Here is a 16,990-nt window from a genome sequence, read left to right on the forward strand (position 1 = left end):
CGGAGGGCGGTTCATTCATGCCGCACTGCCACCAGCCACGTGGGCCGGGCGCGAGCGAGGCGGTGTGGGGCCGGGGCGCCGGCGGGCTCCGCCGTTCCGCGGGCACGTGCCGCCGCGGGGCCGCTCCCACGCCACGCCCCTCCCGCGTCCACTCTTTCCCACGCCCTGCTCGCTCCCACGCCCCGCCTACTCCATGCCCATCCTTTCCCACGCCCCGCCCCCTCCCCGTCCCCTCCCACACCCCACTGGCTCCCACGCCCTGCGCGTCCCTGCCCGCGGCCCGTGCGAGGGCTGCTGAAGGTGGAGGGGAGGCGGAGGAGCCGGGACCAGGGCGACAGGCAGCAGCGCAGCCGGTGTCTCCCAAATGAGCCCTTCTCCGGAGCTCACTGGGGTCTGCGGCCCGGGGGGGGCACCCAGCAGTACTGGAAACGGGCGTCTTCGCCCCCTGCGCTCCTGCTTGGAGCATGGCCGTGGAGGCAGCGGCCTCTGCTAAGGGCCGCTGAGCAAGCAGCATGGAATTGCTACCGGCCTGCTGCAGGCCCCCACGTCCCGTGCCAGGGCATCGCCTCCATGGGCTAGACCACTGGCGCGACGCCCCTCGCTGCTCCATCATGTTCCAGCTCTGCATTGCTCATGCCGCTTCCCACAAGTCTGGGTGGGAAAAAGTGTATTTTCCGCTATAGAACAATGTGTAGTGGTTCCTGTCCCTGCCCCCTTAGCCCTGATCAGGTAGCTAGCACACGGAGAGATTGGAGTCTGCAGGAGAGCTGGGTTTCATGCATCGTGGAATATATTTCATTAGGAAAGTAATGCTGTCTCCACCCCCCCCGAATCCTTTGCAAACACTGCATGTGTCTGTAACAATTATAACCCTTCCTGAGAATTCAGTGACATGCTGTAAAATATCATACTTGGATAAGCATTTTCTGTGTATTTTTTTTCTGACCCAGATGCATATTCACGTCAGCTTTCCATGATGCAGTGCCATAATATTCAAATTTTCGGTAGCCAATTGCTTTTTCTATTTATATCAATTTTTAAGGGAATTATGATGAATAAATGTGCCCTGCTCTAACTTTATGTAAAACAAACTGTGTGTAAATCAGTAAATCATTAGTAGAAATTAATCATTTCCAAAGGCTGAGGACTGGATCTCATTTCAAACTTTTATTTGTTTGTTTATTTCAGAATCCACCAAAGGAGAAAATATATTATGTGTGATAACTTAAGTCCCCATCACAGACCATTTAGACACTAATACTGGTTTATGCCTGATCCAATGATCTTTGCAAACCAAGGTATTGTGCAGAAATWGTGCTCTGTGCTCATTTTGCTTAATAAAAGCTGCATTTAAAGACTTAAGATAGCTGAGGGAGATGAGAAATTCCCCTTTAACCTCTTCCTCACCAATCCTGGGCTCAGAGGCACCAGGCAGTGGGCACAGCACCATCACCACAGCACCTAGGAGCTGATGGCAAAGGCAAGCACTGATCCTGCAAAGCTGCAGGGAGGAGTGAAGGCATCTCGGCGACCCTGCAACTGCAGCAGCCCAATGTGCACAGCCATGCTCCAAGTGTCCCTGCCCTGAGGTGTGCTCCTGGGGAAGCAAGCTGCTTGAAGAACTCCCTCGGTGTTCCACTATGCTGAAACTAGCTTTGCTTTTCTTATTATTTTTTTTCACATTGCTTTTCCATGGCCATATCACCCAGCAAATCCCTGCAGGAGAGCATCCACATTTTCAAGCAAATGCTAGTTCCTTCATTATACCTTACTAGGAATATTGGCATGCAGACCATCCCCTCTTCAAGGAATAAACAGCCCCATGGGCAACATTCAATACAATTCATTCTCTGTGTGGCAGTGGCAGCCTCAAACACTGCCTAATGCAGCTGGGCCTGGGGTTGGCGGAGGACTGAAGGGCTGGGCGAGCTCCAGGCCCCTGGCCCTGGAACCATGTACAGCAAGGGGGCCGCATGCCGCCACGGAGCCTCCCACAGGACCAGCCGGCCATCTCCAGCGGGGCGGCACAGCCCTTGGGGCTGCAGCGTTAGCTGCCCCTCTGCAGGAGCCAACAAGCTCCGAGTCCCCTCCGGAGGAGATGCGGCATTTCCCAAAACCTTTAGCATTTTGTTGAAACATCCTTCATCAAGGACTAGAGCACGGATAATAAAATCTACAACTTGTTGAACAGCTGTACCTTTTGGCATTTTTGGCAAAAAAAATCCTTTTACTCTGCTCACCTGGGCTTGCAAACAAATTCTTAACTTAGCGAGTGATAATTAACATGTCAGTGGCTGAGGCTACAGTACACAGAACCTGAGAGGAAGAGTGAAAGAATGAGTTGTGGAGAATGGCTAATACAGATGTGCAGATGTGGCCAGTATGATTAGCTTTAGCCATACAGGGTCCTGTAATTATTTGAAAWTTGTCCCCAAATATTTGCACATGAGGCCAAAATGAAAACAAAAATGCTGTTGTGGTCTTTTATTGAATCAATGAAATCAAGTTTAAGCAGTTACTAAATTCCTATTTACACAACAGACCTTAATGGTTCCAAAGTAAGCACTCAAATGTATTCGACAAATAATCCCTATTTATGAAAGTCCCATAATATGCATTTACATAATCCCCACTTAAAAAAGCTCTATCAGCTCTAAAGTTCTCCAGCTCAGCGATTCGCCCCAGGGGATTGAAAGTGCCAAGGAAAACAGCAGGAAGCAGGAGGTACACTTGCACTCCTCCACAGGCGCACACCAGAGTTGTTAAGATTAGCACATGCAGGAGTAAATAAGTCTGATACACCAGTGCTCCTCCCTGCATCACCTCTGAGAGCGTTTACACAGGAGCTGTGTGCCCACGCGCTGCCACGCTTGCACCCGGGGCTCAGCAATGTTTCCAGCACACGCATGGTACCACAGTCCCCCACATGGGTCAAGTCACCTTCAGCTCTTCTAGCTCTTTTCACGAATATAATATTCCTTAATCATATATGCCTGCTGCCATAAAGAAACAGTCTGTATTAGCACCTTGAGAGATCTGGAACAGCTTTGGAAAGCTGTTGACTTGGCAAGAAGCCAGTGGGTCACAGGCTTTATTCACATTCAAGAGGACTGGCCACTTGCTAATATTCCCATGTGATGGATGGGGCATTTTGCTGCCAGAGGTGCTGTCCTTGAGATAAGAAGTATGACAGTGTATAGATCTGCACCAAGCATGCTAATGTTGCTGAATGGTTTGAATAAAAAAAACAGTTCCTTGCTGTGGAAAACAAGCTGTCTCTGAAAAGATGACTGTTGGAAAGAAAAACACAAATTTTTGATACTCATTTGTTACATTCTTCAATTTTAGCCTGATAACCTACTGCCCAGTCTTTAGGAACAAAACGTTGTGACTCCTATTTGGTGAAACAGACGCTTAGCAATGAACATGTTCTAGGTCCTGCATACTCCCAGTGGCTGGCAAAGCGTGGGTTGAGGTCAGTCAAACGAAGGAGGGGAAAATACTGCAGAATTCACCTCCAGCTCAAGAAAAACGTGTTCACTGCCAGACCTTTCTTAAGCATGTGTGTGTCTTTCATTTCAAATTCTTTCATTAGAATGTGTGTATAAAATAAATAAGAATATGGAATCATAGAAATGCTGGTATCTACCAGCATTCTAGTGCCGTGGGGCTTTGTCTGCTAAAAAAAGGAAAAGGAGCTTTTTTCCTTCCATGTATTTTGTCCTGTGCTGTATTTATAGTTAGCAGATATGTCCTCTCCATGCCTTTGTCTCACCAGGTTCAGCTAGCCAAGCTCATTTTAGCATTACTCTCTATGACTGAGTGGCTTTTCCTCAGATTAGCTACCCGTCTCTGTGCCTCTCCCAGTTTGAATCATGACTTCTCCACCGTGGGTGATCACAGTCTTGTGCACTTTCAGATGGCATTTCACTATGGCCTTGTGCAACAGCATGAGTGCTCTCCTCCATCCATCGGAAGCCTTGTCACAGAAAGCATCCAGTGGTTGCCTTTGCCTTCTTCCCAGTGGCTCCACGCCAAAGGCTCCATACTCCGGGATTAAAGATGTAAGTAAAGAGAAATCTCTCATTCCATCATTTCCAGCTGGTAAAGTCCTAGTTTAAAGTAGTAACTCTTGCTTTTATCAAGTGTTTGCACTACTGAAATTCATCACATTTTTATTACTCCAGTTTTCAGCTTCATCCTATTTTTCTAATCCTGTTTTGTAAGGACGATGCCATCAGCATATTTCATTTTTCTGCTCTTCTTTCTGAGCTCAGTGATAAGAAGTATCAAACATGGTCAACTCCAGGACTTATCTTGTTCTGAACAACTTACCTAGTAACTTCTCTTTGTGGGTTACTTCCCATCAATTAATTTCCTGTCCTTCCTTTGGCCATTTCCTTACTCATTTAAATTACTGTGCTAACCTCTACCTCCTTCAGTCCTGTTGAGAGCCCTCATGGGATTACCAGGGGTCAGCACTGCAGAAATAACATAATGCAGCTAAACACGTAGGATCTTGTCTGACAGACAATGAGGCAAGGTTTCTTCTGCATGCAAATAATACTGAGCTGAGAGTGAAGAGCAAGTGCTGCATGGGACAAACCTTTCCAACCATGATGCTGGACCAATTCACATTGTCCCTGTGGGGAGAAGAAGATCTGAGGTGGAGGAGCCTGTCCTGTGCTTTGGCAGGATGCTCAAGGTGTGAGTCATAGCTCCACTGGAGCCATACCAGCCCCTCGGCCMGACAAGCTTTGCCTTCATTAACTCTTTCCTGTAGGAGAAGAAGAAGCCAATTAATTACAACTTAGACTTTATCCCATTAAACTCCTCAAAGCTCCAGGGGAAGAGCCTTAAGACTCTGCTCTGATCCTGTTGCYGCTGACGCCAGAAAAAACTCTCCACAGACTTGGATAGGAAGAAGCATTAATTCCACGTCTGCTTTCTGCCTGCAGCACAGCCCCACTCCGTGCTGCCAGGAGGTCTGTTCCCCCAGACATGGTCCCTCTTCACCACTAGCCCCTGCCTTTGGGAGAAATGTTGTCTACAGAGAACGGTCTCTACTGTTCCCAGTGACAATAGACTGAGAGACCATCCTTCCGCTAGCCATACACTGTCATCACCACCAAAACCTGGATCTCATCTTAAACATTCATTTTTCTGCTCCTTAAAACCCCAAACCTGAAGTCTTTCACCTTTCAGGGAGAACAGATTTTAGTTGACTGGATTTTAAAAAAGCCACCACCAGACCTACAGTGACAGAATCCAGATCATGCCCAGTTCTGTTTCTGGAAGAGAAACCTTCACTAGCAGTGACTTAATTGACAGCTCCACAAGGCTGATTTTACGTAGGCCAATCTTGGAACATAACAGTTCAATCTCCTTTTCATAAACTATCTGTGTTTCTAAGAAGTCAGAGGCCTGAACACAGATTGTCCTTATCATACTGGGCCACGCAGCTGAGAGGGTAGGAATAGCTCCTGCCTTGTTACAGGAGCAAGCTAGCTGTCATTGCCCAGTACAACACCACAGGCATGTCCTTGCGCGGGGTCTGCTGCTATAATGCTACCTATGGCCTCTGCAAGCACAAAGCGGCTGTTTTTTTCCTCAGGTAGATAACCTAGCTATTTGGTGTGGAACAGGTACAATGTAATAAATGTGGTGTATTGTTTACACTGCATATAGAAAAGCAACTAGTCTTCTTCTGGATGTAGGCCAGCACAGTTCAAAGCCAAATCTGTCTTTGTTCCTTGTGTATTGCAACTAGCTCATTGGCGTGGGCCCAGCACTTCCCAGACTGGTTACAGGACCGTCTCATCTGAGCTGTGATCTGTCCCACGGCTTGTATTTCTTGTATTTTGTTTAGCTGCACTGTGGGCCAACAAACTCCCACTGCAGTCAGCAGGTCCTCAGGATCTGGCCTTTCTCCTGAGTCACGGTGCAGCGATGTGTCACTCCGTCACTTGTACAGCTGTGCTGAACACTTCTCCGCAGTCCCACGCWGTCGGGTCAGCGTCTCCTCACACCCCGCAGACAATTTCTTGCCACGGCATGGGAGATTTGCTCGGCCTCTGTCGCAGTCTGCGGCTGCAGCAGCACTGCGGGTGGATCAAGGAGAGCCTGCTCCCGTGCAGACCGGCCTCCGAGGTGCCGGCCTGGCCCACTTGGCCGACCAGGAAGGGGGAACCTGCCACTGCCAGCACAGGGAGTGCGCCCATCCTTTGAGGAGTTCTTGTTAAGAGATTAGTTAAAGAAGTCAGAATACATGACAAAGTAGTGAAGCAAATAAAAATAGGTCAGATAATCACATTTCATCTTTCTCTCAATCATTTTTCTATTGTCCAGTAAATTCTCATTTGGGGGATTGAGGTGTGGCAATTCAGAATTGTTCAAATCCCCTAGACAAACACTACCTTGCATGGGTGTTGTTTAATAATCAGGGTCAGACTTTCAACAGCTTCATCACCTCAGCTCGGCTTCAGTTGCTTCTGCATAGCTGCAACCTCACAGAAAAAAACGTTAACATGAGAGCAAACTGATTTATGCTCAACTTGTCATTCTGCAGTTTGCAGGTACTGGTAGATCAGCCTGGCTTTGCACACAGTGGCTTTGTGTGCAGACTTGGACAATGCACAGAGAGAAACATGACTTTGCAAATTCAACTCTGTGGGGCAGATTCTGGAAGAACAGCACTAATACCTGTCCAAACCAAAGCAGCCTGTGCTCTTCATCTCCCACCCTCTTCGCTTGCACCTCAGTGTATCACAACCCATTTATCTGCAACTATGTGCTCACAAATGCCATATTTCTTCATTTCAGCTGTTATAGCTGCTTTATTCTTCAGAAGGAAGGATCTGAGCGAAGGCTGCCTGCTTCTAGCTGTGCTCACCCCTTCACACACACATGCAGCAGAGAAAACATGAATGTATTTAGACTAGACAAAATAGAAAGTTAATGATTCAGTGAAACTACTCAAGAAAAATATGCATACATTTAACTGACCTTAACTCTTTCACTAAAGGAAATCTCCAGTTAAAGGGCATTTTCCCTCTGTCTCTGTTTAATCAATGTGATCATAAGCTATGAAACTCTTAATGTGTCTGAATGGCAGAAGGAGAAATTTTTTGGTGGCAGCTTAAAAACAAAAGCCAGCTGGCAAGGTTATCAGCTGGCCAGTGAAAACAGTCTTCTAAATCTTTCTGGACTTCCACTGATTTGCAAGTAAAATRTTTGTTCTGCACGCAGCACTTCTGGTTTCTCCCTCGCTACTCGGAAGAGGGCAACACTTGTGGGCCCAGATAGCCCCCAGGCCTGGGGCTACAGAGGCTCTGCTTTCCTCATGCAGCTCCGTTCAGGTGGATTCACTCCCACAAAATCCCATGGCAGTGGGGACGGGGTAAGCCATGGGTGCAAGCATGCATGGGCGCCACCTGGCATTTAAATCTGCCGGCAGTGCCCCAAAAGGCCCGAGGGTCCCTGGGTCCGCCTGGCACCTGGGAGACCTCTGTGAGCCAGAGCAGCTGGGCTCCTGCGCCGTGGGTGAGCTGGAGGCGGCCGGCGGTCCTCACTTGCAGGCCACGGGAGAGGACCCGCGAGCAATCACAGTGGGCTGAGAAGCAGAGCAGGAGCCTGTCCTCATGTCCTCATGACTAAGCCTGTTTAAATGCAGCAGTACAAATGATGGGAAAAGGAGTCCCGGAGCTAGAAAAAGGCAGAATCCTAATTTTGAGGGTGCTGTCCACACTCTATCACTGGAAAAGCTTCCAGGGCAATGAATGACTGGTCAACTGCATAGATACAATTTTAACTCCTTCTGCTGCCTGCCAGATGTCTGCTCAGCAATGCTGGAAGCTGCTCTGCAGTGCATGTGTGTGCACACATGCAAGAGGCCAATTAAAGCAGCGAGAGCCGGCACTCCCTCCCAACTCTTCCCCTGTGGGTGTGCGCTGCTCCAGCAGCTTAATGAGACGGGACAGCTAGAAACCCATCGCTAGGCAACGTGACACTGTCCTCACTGAAATGGAGGGGCCAGCAAGCCCCTCTGTCTTCGTGGGGCTGCGACATGCGTGTGTGCACGTGCACCCTGCTGTGATGGCCACTGTGCAGCACCTCCTTGTTCTAGCTTTTGGTGCCAGCAGCGTGGCTTCCCAATGGGAGGGATTTCTTGCTTGCTTTTCAGGCACTTGTGTATCATACAAGTCATAGCTCATGGGGGTCTGTCTATCTCTGCAAACATCGTGACTATTCTCCCTGAAGTCAGTCAGTGCATTCCTGATGTTGGCAATGGCACGTGCCATTAGCTGCATGCACGTGCAACGATTGGCAGGTTTTAGCTGTCTGTTATGGATTTTGCTGCAAAATAAGGTAATAGTAAAGGCTAAAACAGTAATAGTAAAAAAGTAATAGTAAAACAAGGCTAACAAAATGGTAACACTTAAGGCTGTTAACTGCCTGAGACAAAACACAGCCGTTGTTTCCAGGTCGGCACCGGAGGAAGGTGAAGCCCAAATTCCAGCTACAGGAGAATTTTCTTTCTGTACCAGGCACCATACACTTTCGCTAGAATGTGTTCCCTTCACAGGTGTTTTTTTTTTTCTTTTTCCAAACGCCTGTTCTGAGGGCTTGCTTCTAGTGGAGCAGACAAATAGGCAGATGAGTGTTAGGAGCTGCACCAGCTTGGCTACTTGTATTCCCCCTCTGCCTGCATTGCTTCAGTGCTACAACCTCTCTCTCCCACGTTAGGCAGTATTTTTATTAGATCCCCAACCTCTGGTTCTGATTAAATAATGTGTATAATTAGATTGAGACATCTGCTCATCCCTGGGGGAAGAAATTCTTTTCAGCACTGGACTAAGTCTGATTTGGTTAATTACCTTAGCAGTACTGTATTAATACATAGTTTCTTGGTGGCAAGAAGTTACGGTATTAGGCTTTTCCTCCTGGCTGTCACAATACTGTAGCAGAAGAGTTTAGGGATTAGGAATCAGGCATTCAGCCCAGTATTTCCCTCCTCTCTTCACTCATCTCAAGACTCTCCCCTGGTTTTGTTGATTAAAATATTCCCTGTTTTTCTTGCCTGTTGAAAACAGTTTCCAGGTTCTTTGTTTTACATATAAGGATAATATATTCCCAGCAACTGCTACAAAGTGATGCATTCTAGGATGCTTTGGAGTAATTATAGTTTGCAGGGTTCTCTGAAGATGAGAATTTGTATTAACGAACAAATGCACTGTTATTGGCACTATTGGTTTCTTAGTTAATCCAGTTTGCTGGAACTAGCAAAGTCTCTGTACAGACTGGCAAGGTGAATTGAATGTAAAAGGGAAGCAACACGGAGGGGACACAAAGTGCATATGCATCTACACACACTGTCCTTTACCTCTGGTGGCTGCAATTCGAAGATCTGCATCCAATTGAAGCGCAAAATTCTGCTGTAATTGCAGGAAAGGCAGATGCTGGCCTTTGGAAAAGCATGACCAAAAAGGCACAAACTTACATTCCCTGGATAAAGAAGCAACTAAAACTTGTAGGCAAACTTGCAAAAATGCATTCTCAGAAGTGGGTGGCATTTAGGCTGGTGGGCACCGAGCCCCTGGACCGGTGTTCCAGAGCCGCAGTGGCAAGCAGTGGGCTGCCCAGGGGACTGAGTGCCCCCATGACCACCTTACAGCCACACCCACAGTACCTTACCTCAACAGGCTGGGCTGGGTCTCCAAAAGCCACTTCTGGCACTGGTGAGAAGCGAACGGGGAGCAAAATGAACATTCTACAATAGAGCATTTTTCTATCAACAAATAGGAACAGCTAATAAGATGTAAAGCAACTGTTTGATAACCAAGCCGATTCAGGCTTCCAAGGGAAATTTCAGTTCTCAGAACCATGTATTTACTATTTATACAACTTGCCAGACTATCTACAGGCTGTCGGAGGAGCTCTCCTTTTTCAGAATGTTGTGCAGGAAGCCAGAAGGTGCTTTCACAAAGAATTGTTTATACTCATCTCAAAGCAAAAATATATTCAGTGCCGGACTTAATTGGAATACTAAACCTGTGAGTGTTAGAAAAGGTGATAGGGAGTGGAAATCATGGGCGGGGGGTGGCACAGGAACATAGCTATAGGAGGTGGGACCAAAGATGCAGCTAGTGCAATACTCTGTGCAGGGACTGAAGCACAGGGAAGGCTGCTAAGGACAGGACAAAGCGTGCAGCGATGCTTCTCCCAGAGTCCAACAGTTTGCAGGGATTCCCTGAGCCAGAAGTGGTGTTTGTTATTCAGTAGCTCTTAGTTTTTCTCCTTTTAGGACTTCATCTTTCTTTTCTTTTTTTTTTTTTCCTTTTCTTTAATTCATGTAAACTTGCGGCATCCCCAATGCTCTGCAGCACAGGTCTCCAGAGCCAGTGAATGAAGCACCTCTAGGTGACTTAGGTGACTCCTTCTCATTACTCACAAGTTCAGAGATGGCTATCATCATCTCCCTCAGCATCTTTTTCCAGGCTGAAGAATCCCCGTCTGTGGAGCTGTCCCTTGTGTGGATGCTTTAAGGGAGGCTCTCCTCACTTCCTTCACTGGTGACACCTGGAAAGTGGTAACCTGAGAACCGAAGGAAGTCACAGAAGAAAGATTCATCCATTCAGGAAACATCTCTTCCAATTTATTCCAGATGTGAATTCTAGATGCCATTATTAGAAGACAAAAGCCACATGAAGCTAGTGAGAAGGTTTTAGTGTCCCTTGTGTGGATGCTTTTCTATACCTCCAATAGGCCTTGTTGCCCTTTTCTGAATCCTTTCCAGATATAGAAATGTTTGGAGAGCTAGGATACAGAGTGAACTTAGTAATTTCACCAGACTTGTGTTGCACGTGGCTCTTATTCCCAAGAATACTGGGCCACCCAAGGCAGCAGGCAGGAGAGATGTGTCTCCCAAGAGCAGAGACTGTTGTGAAGTGAATACATTCAATTTAGAGTGCTTTAAAGGTGGAAAAAAGTTGGGAATGGTTTGTTTTTTGTTAAAACCTAGAGCAGCACTTTGCTGGGTAAAGGGAGTAAACAAGGTTCCTCACGTTTCTTATGAGAGAGCAGGGTATGGAGGTAACCAGTGAAGGAGCCAGGAGAAGCAGCAGCATTTCTTGTGAGGCACCTTGGTAGAAAGGGAACTCCAAGAGTTGGCTTCCTGGCACATTCCCATGAGCAAGTTTCCGTTCCAACACAAAAAAGTTTCCCCTCTACTCTTCTTCAGGTCGAAAGGTGACCAAAGGTTGGACTTTCTACTGAGCACTTTCCTTCCCTGGTAACTTTCACAGAGACACATGAAATACAACCAGATGTGTTTCAAGCAAGATAATGGATTGCCTCGCACTGACATGCGGACCCAAGGTGTCTATTATTTATAGACCTCATATTCTTGTAGCAGATTTGCATAGATGAGCTGTTGGCAGCTGACAGGCCCAAAGCCGGGAGGCTTTCATGTCCATGCTGCAAGGGCAGAGCTGGGTACATCAGCAGCCGGGCATCACTTTGCGTTACATTGCACTGCGAGCTGGCTTGCATGAATTTCAGATCACTGGATTGAACGATCCTGACCACAGACTGTGGAAGTGAGTCTTGAGAAAAAAGGGCAGAGCAGAATTGCCGGAAAACTGAATAAAGGAACTATGCATCTAGTTGGGAGAAAAAATGTGTCTGATATATGCTGAGAGACCACTCTGCTCCAGAGGGAGTATTTTATTATTCTGCATGTCACTTTGACACTACGACTGTCTACCAAGTTTGGCGCAAGCATCCTGCTTACCTGTGCATTACTAGCCATAGCACGTTTGGGGGAGCTCAGACCCCTCTGTCAGAGACCTCACCACACCTCTCATTCCCCAATTGTCCCTAGGAGCAACTGTGAATGCAACACAGAAGAGTGTCGCCTGTGGGAGAGCACACTGTTCTGGGAAACACTGAGCACTCTGAAACCTGCTCCTGATGTCATCAGATGAATTCCAGTATCAATCTGCCAGGAGCCAGCAGCATAGGTTTAAGGGAGGCTCTCCTCACTTCCTTCACTGGTGACACCTGGAAAGTGGTAACCTGAGAACTGAAGGAAGTCACAGAAGAAAGATTCATCCATTCAGGAAACATCTCTTCCAATTTATTCCAGATGTGAATTCTAGATGCCATTATTAGAAGACAAAAGCCACACGAAGTTGGTAGCTAGTGAGAAGGTTTTAGTGGCTTTGCATCAGGGAACTTCTGTAGAAACACTGAACTTCGGGAAGAAGCTGGTGGAAGGGCAGTGACCAGCTCGTGCAAGCAAGGCCACACTGCTGTTCCCTGGCAGCCCTCCCGAGCACACCAGGCCTGCAGCTGCGGGAGCCAGGCAGAGCTTTGCTTGTCACTCTGCAACAAGAACCACTCCTCAAATCGCAGGCGGAGCGTTAGTAAGCCAAATTGCAATTAGGAGCCTAAGCAAAGTTAGATCCAATTGCATGAAGTAGGATCATGTATCATAAAAACAGCTTTGCTTAGTTAATCCTCTGATTGATTTTAAGGCCTTGCAGAAACTCAAAGACTATTAAAAGATTTGTGTTGGCAACACTTCCCAGTACAGCCACAGTCTCCATTGCAGCTCACCTGATGATTCTCCAATCATGGCCTAAGCCTCTTCTTCAGGCAGTGCTGCCATTAAGCCCTTCATTTAAATTGTATCAACTTTCTCTAATTATTTGTTGAAACTCCATCTGGAGGATTAACACTCAGCTACAACAGAGCCCCAGCGTCAGGCTGGGCTGAGGTGCCTCGCACAGCAGAGCTGGCAGAGCCTGGCTGCCCAGGGACCCCGTGAAGACACCCCATCTTGGCTGGGGGTGGGGGGAGGCTCTCCCACCGCATGCTTGCCCTGGGCTGGCTGCATCCTCTGCTGCTGGCAGTGCCTTGTGACTTGCAGCCCATGGCTTTGGTTCTTCCTCTCCCTCTCTCCTCTAGTGGGAGAAGGAAGGGGCTGCTATCCCATCAGACTGATGTCAGTCCTGGTGATGCCAAGAAGAACATTTTCCACCTGCTGCTGCCCCTGGGGAGAGGCACAGGTTTGGGACACCCTGCTAGCCTCTGCTGGCCAGGCTACACCACACCAAACAGAGGGTGGCCACATGGCATTTGGCTCCCACCAAGGCCCAGCTCTGTGGGCTGCTTGTCCTCCCCCAGTGCCGGTCTGCTGAGACTTGTGTATCTCCATAACGGGGCAACAGGCATCGAAGGGCTGCGGAGGTCTCTTACCACAGCCGCAGCTACTGCCCAGCAATGGCAGTCTGAGAGGCTCGTTTTTCCCACTGTTATTTTCTTACCATTCCTTGAATTTCAGCTTAAACACTCCCCTTCCACAGTCTGTCACAGAGCAGCGTTGTTGCCTGACTCCTGGAGCTCAGTTTGGCAGAAGCCCTACACCACATCCCCAGTTGCTCCTCATCTCACTTCTTCAGCATCCCCAGCTCTGCATGGATGAGATGCAATGTGCTGAGTGTGCAGAGCTGGAACATTTGCTCTTGCCTCCAACTGCAACTGCTCATGTGCCTGCCTGTCTTCTCCAGCACCTGCCTCCTCATGTCCAGATGCAAACTCCAGATAACGTAACCCTGTTAGCCTCCTGGGCAGGGTTGTGTATGCTGGAAGAAATGCTGGCCTGGAAAATGGGGGTGAGTCTGTGGGATTCTTCAGATAGTTTCTGTTACTGGATTGTCTGGAACAGGCTGAAGTCTGACCCTTAGTTACAGCTAGTTCAAGTTCACACCAGGAAATTATGCCCAGCTAACTGTCTAACAGGCTTGGCTGCTTCTTCTGTTTGCCGCTGTCCTGAGCTATTTATGTCAAACCAACAGACAAGTGATTCTTCTTTTTTTCTGCTGGTTAGGTACCTTCTTTGTTGCATCAGATAGGGATGATGAAGCTTTTCAAGAAGCTGTTTTGAAGCAGCGGTCCAAAGAGCTGCTCCATTCTTCAAATGCAGTAGAGCACCCGGGCACCCTGCTGACCTGAATCCTCTGGCCATCCTCTGGTAGGAGGAGCCCCTCAGCAGAGGAGCCCGTCATGGGCACACGTGGTTGCAGGCCACCAGTGCCACTGAGGAGGAGCGGGGCACGCTCAGCTAGGGTGAGCTAGTCCTGAAACACAGAGCAAAGCAGTCTGAGAGCCCCTTATAAAGAAGTCTGAAAGATTTCTTCGTCTGAGACACTGCTTTTGCAGATGATATAGAATACATTTGGATTCCAGTAAAGCAGTTGATACAATGCTATGCAACAAACTTAAAGAAAGCAGATAACGCTAAAGAGAAGCGACTCCGCAGGACTGGCGGCTGACTGGGAAGCAGCCTCAGGGCCATGTTCCCACCCAGGATCCCCTGATGGCACCTGCGTGGCCTATTCCTGCCCCCAGGAGCCAGCTTGGCCAAGGCAACACCAGGCTGTGAGTTGACCCAATGCGGGTCTGATTTCCAGCTTTACTCCTCTCAGGGAGCAGAGATGGAGAGCAAGACTTGCCATCTTCTAACTTTGAAAGAAGAGCAGCCATGCCGGGATGGGGAGCTGCTGGGACCATACGAGTTACCTTAATTCTGCCTTTTAAAATGGCATGAGAATTTTGAAGCTGCAAGGCAGGAATGCTGGCAGAGACCTGATGGCTCCATGTGCTCAGCTGAGCAAAGCTCTGGTAATAACCCAGAACCCCCAGAGGAAGGGAGGGAGGGAGGGAGGGCTAGTTCTGTTTTTGCTTAACCAGGGTCTTCCAGCATTATAACACTGTAATATCAAAGAAATGTGTGCTGAGAACTAGATACAAAAGCAAAAGCAGTCCCAAAAAGACATGTGCCAAATCTGGGGATTTTGGTGGGGTTTCCTGCAGGAGAGTCTGATTTGAGCTACAGTCTGGAGAAGCGAAGACTCAGGGGACAGGATCAGAGATTCTAATTACCTTCAAGTTAATGGAAATGAACAGCAGGGTGAGGAGAGGGAGTGGCAGGAGACAACAGCATGAGAAGCACTGACCTGGAGCTAAGGAAGGAAAAGTTTAGGCTAGACACAGAAAAAAAAATGTTATAAAAAACTACTGGCATAGAACAGACTCCTGCAGAGAGAGACTAAAAACTCAGTTACAGGAAATACAAGGAAATCAGGTGCTGTGCTAGCAGGAAAGGTTGCAAGGAATGACTGTAGCAAAAGGGCCTGGCTCAGATCCTTTGGCACGACTGAGTAGTCTTTCCCAGCATCCTCTACTTGCTAGTTATCTGCTGGTGTTTTCCGAATGGTGTACCTAGTACCTCAGCCTGGAAAATGTGTGGACACTGGTAGTTTAACAGATATCACATTCTGCAAGAACCATTTGGCCATTTAACATATTCTTTTAAAACAAGCAAAGATGTTATTCATAAAACACTCTAAAGAGGTAATAAAAGTTTGTTTCTAATATTTTTTCCGGAAAAAATGTATTTGCAGCAAGCACCAGGTGCCATTGTGTTTTAATCTAAGTAAAGTGACCTCTGTTCCTATTCTAATACTGAATACTCAGTTATTCTCAATAAATCATGCTCAGTCTCACATCCCTTTAATCATATTAAGGCACCTCCTTACCCCCACAATGAGCACATTCAGTTAGACTTCCACTGAATTGATCATGTCCACTCGGACTTCCACTCACCTGATCGCAAACAGCAAGGCTTCAGCTGCATTATTCTTCACGCTTTGCAGAATTTCCCAATTTCTATTCCCAATAACCTTAAACTGTAAACAGAAGGTGGTTCATGGATTGAAAGGATTTCTCCAGGGAAGGTCTTCTCAGCGTGGGGCTTCTCTGCCCCCAGCATTTTCCTTTTCATTTACTTCTTCATTTACTAGTAAATACTAGTTGTGATTTCTTCTGAGTGTGGGGCTCTGCTCAAGTGCAAACTACACACGAACTCAGCGCTGAGGCAGTGTATGGACTGTGCAGCCCGCTAAAGGGCTATCCCGAACCTCTCTGCTGCCTTCTAGTAAAGCCACAACTGACAGTCTAAGTACTTCTGGCTACAGCTGGATGGGAACATGAACAAACCTTTTGAGAGAAAGGAATAGTTTCAATGTTTTTTTTCAGCTTGCCCTTCTGAGAGTTCAGAATTTCTCTAAAAATATTTTGACACTTACAACCAAAGAATATTTGGGTTTTTTGCCATATGAATTGACTTTGTACTAATTTTAATATTTCATATCTAGATATTCTGACAACATAAATACGATCATGTAGAAAACCAGTTCATACGATCTAAAACCTAAGTAACACAAAATGTACCAAAACTGAGATGTCAATATAGATCCTTCTGTGCAGTTAGAATGAACCTCACTAATATTTTGAATATTGTTCAAAAAATTGTCTGGCCTATGTCTCAAGGGACTGAATGAGTATCTTTAAACAGTTAAGAATTAGAACTTGGCTACACTTGTGATGGATGGAGCCAGACAGCAAAAGCAAGTAAACCAAATGGTAATGTAAACTTCAATGAAAATATAATTCTACTCTGTTAGCTGACTAATGATTTTAGCTGAAAATGTATGTTTGCCAAACTGCCCCTCTGTATTGTAGTAAGTCAAATCCAATTTCCTGTCATCAGCTTGTAGATGGCAGCCAAAAAAATTATGTTTAATTGAGTTGAATTATGACACTGAATGTGTAGCTTTGCTTGATGGGGATTGTCGCCTCTGTTCAGTTTTTCATTCAGTCTGAAGTTTTACTTCTGTGCTGCAGGAATTAAGCAAGAGGCACATCTAGCAAACAGGCACTTTTGAATTAGACTGACCAGAAATAATTAAAGGTATTTGGACCTAACATAAAATCAGCATAAGGCTGGAGCTCATTACTCCTGATAGGATGCAGGAAGCAGTGCTTCCACATTTATTTAAGAATATATCAGTTTGTTCAAAAATACAGAAGTATGGTGAATGTGCTCATTCCTACTAATCCCTAGGTTTCACGACAGTTGTGGCAT

At 47.0% G+C, this 16,990-nt stretch overlaps 1 protein-coding gene across 1 annotated transcript in view; it reads right to left on the bottom strand.

Moving 5' to 3' along the window:
* Positions 1-14,069, bottom strand: part of POU3F1 (POU class 3 homeobox 1) — a 15,873-nt gene extending 1,804 nt beyond the window's left edge. Inside the window, exon 1 of the mRNA XM_085311111.1 lies at positions 14,013-14,069. Within this exon, the coding sequence (XP_085167237.1) occupies positions 14,013-14,069 (57 nt within the window). The remainder of the gene's footprint in view (positions 1-14,012) is intronic.
* Positions 14,070-16,990: the final 2,921 nt, after the last annotated feature.

The sequence above is a fragment of the Rhea americana genome, unplaced genomic scaffold (genome assembly GCF_003343005.1).
Source record: "Rhea americana isolate MKP2758 unplaced genomic scaffold, rheAme1 scaffold_331, whole genome shotgun sequence".
Taxonomy (NCBI): domain Eukaryota; kingdom Metazoa; phylum Chordata; class Aves; order Rheiformes; family Rheidae; genus Rhea; species Rhea americana.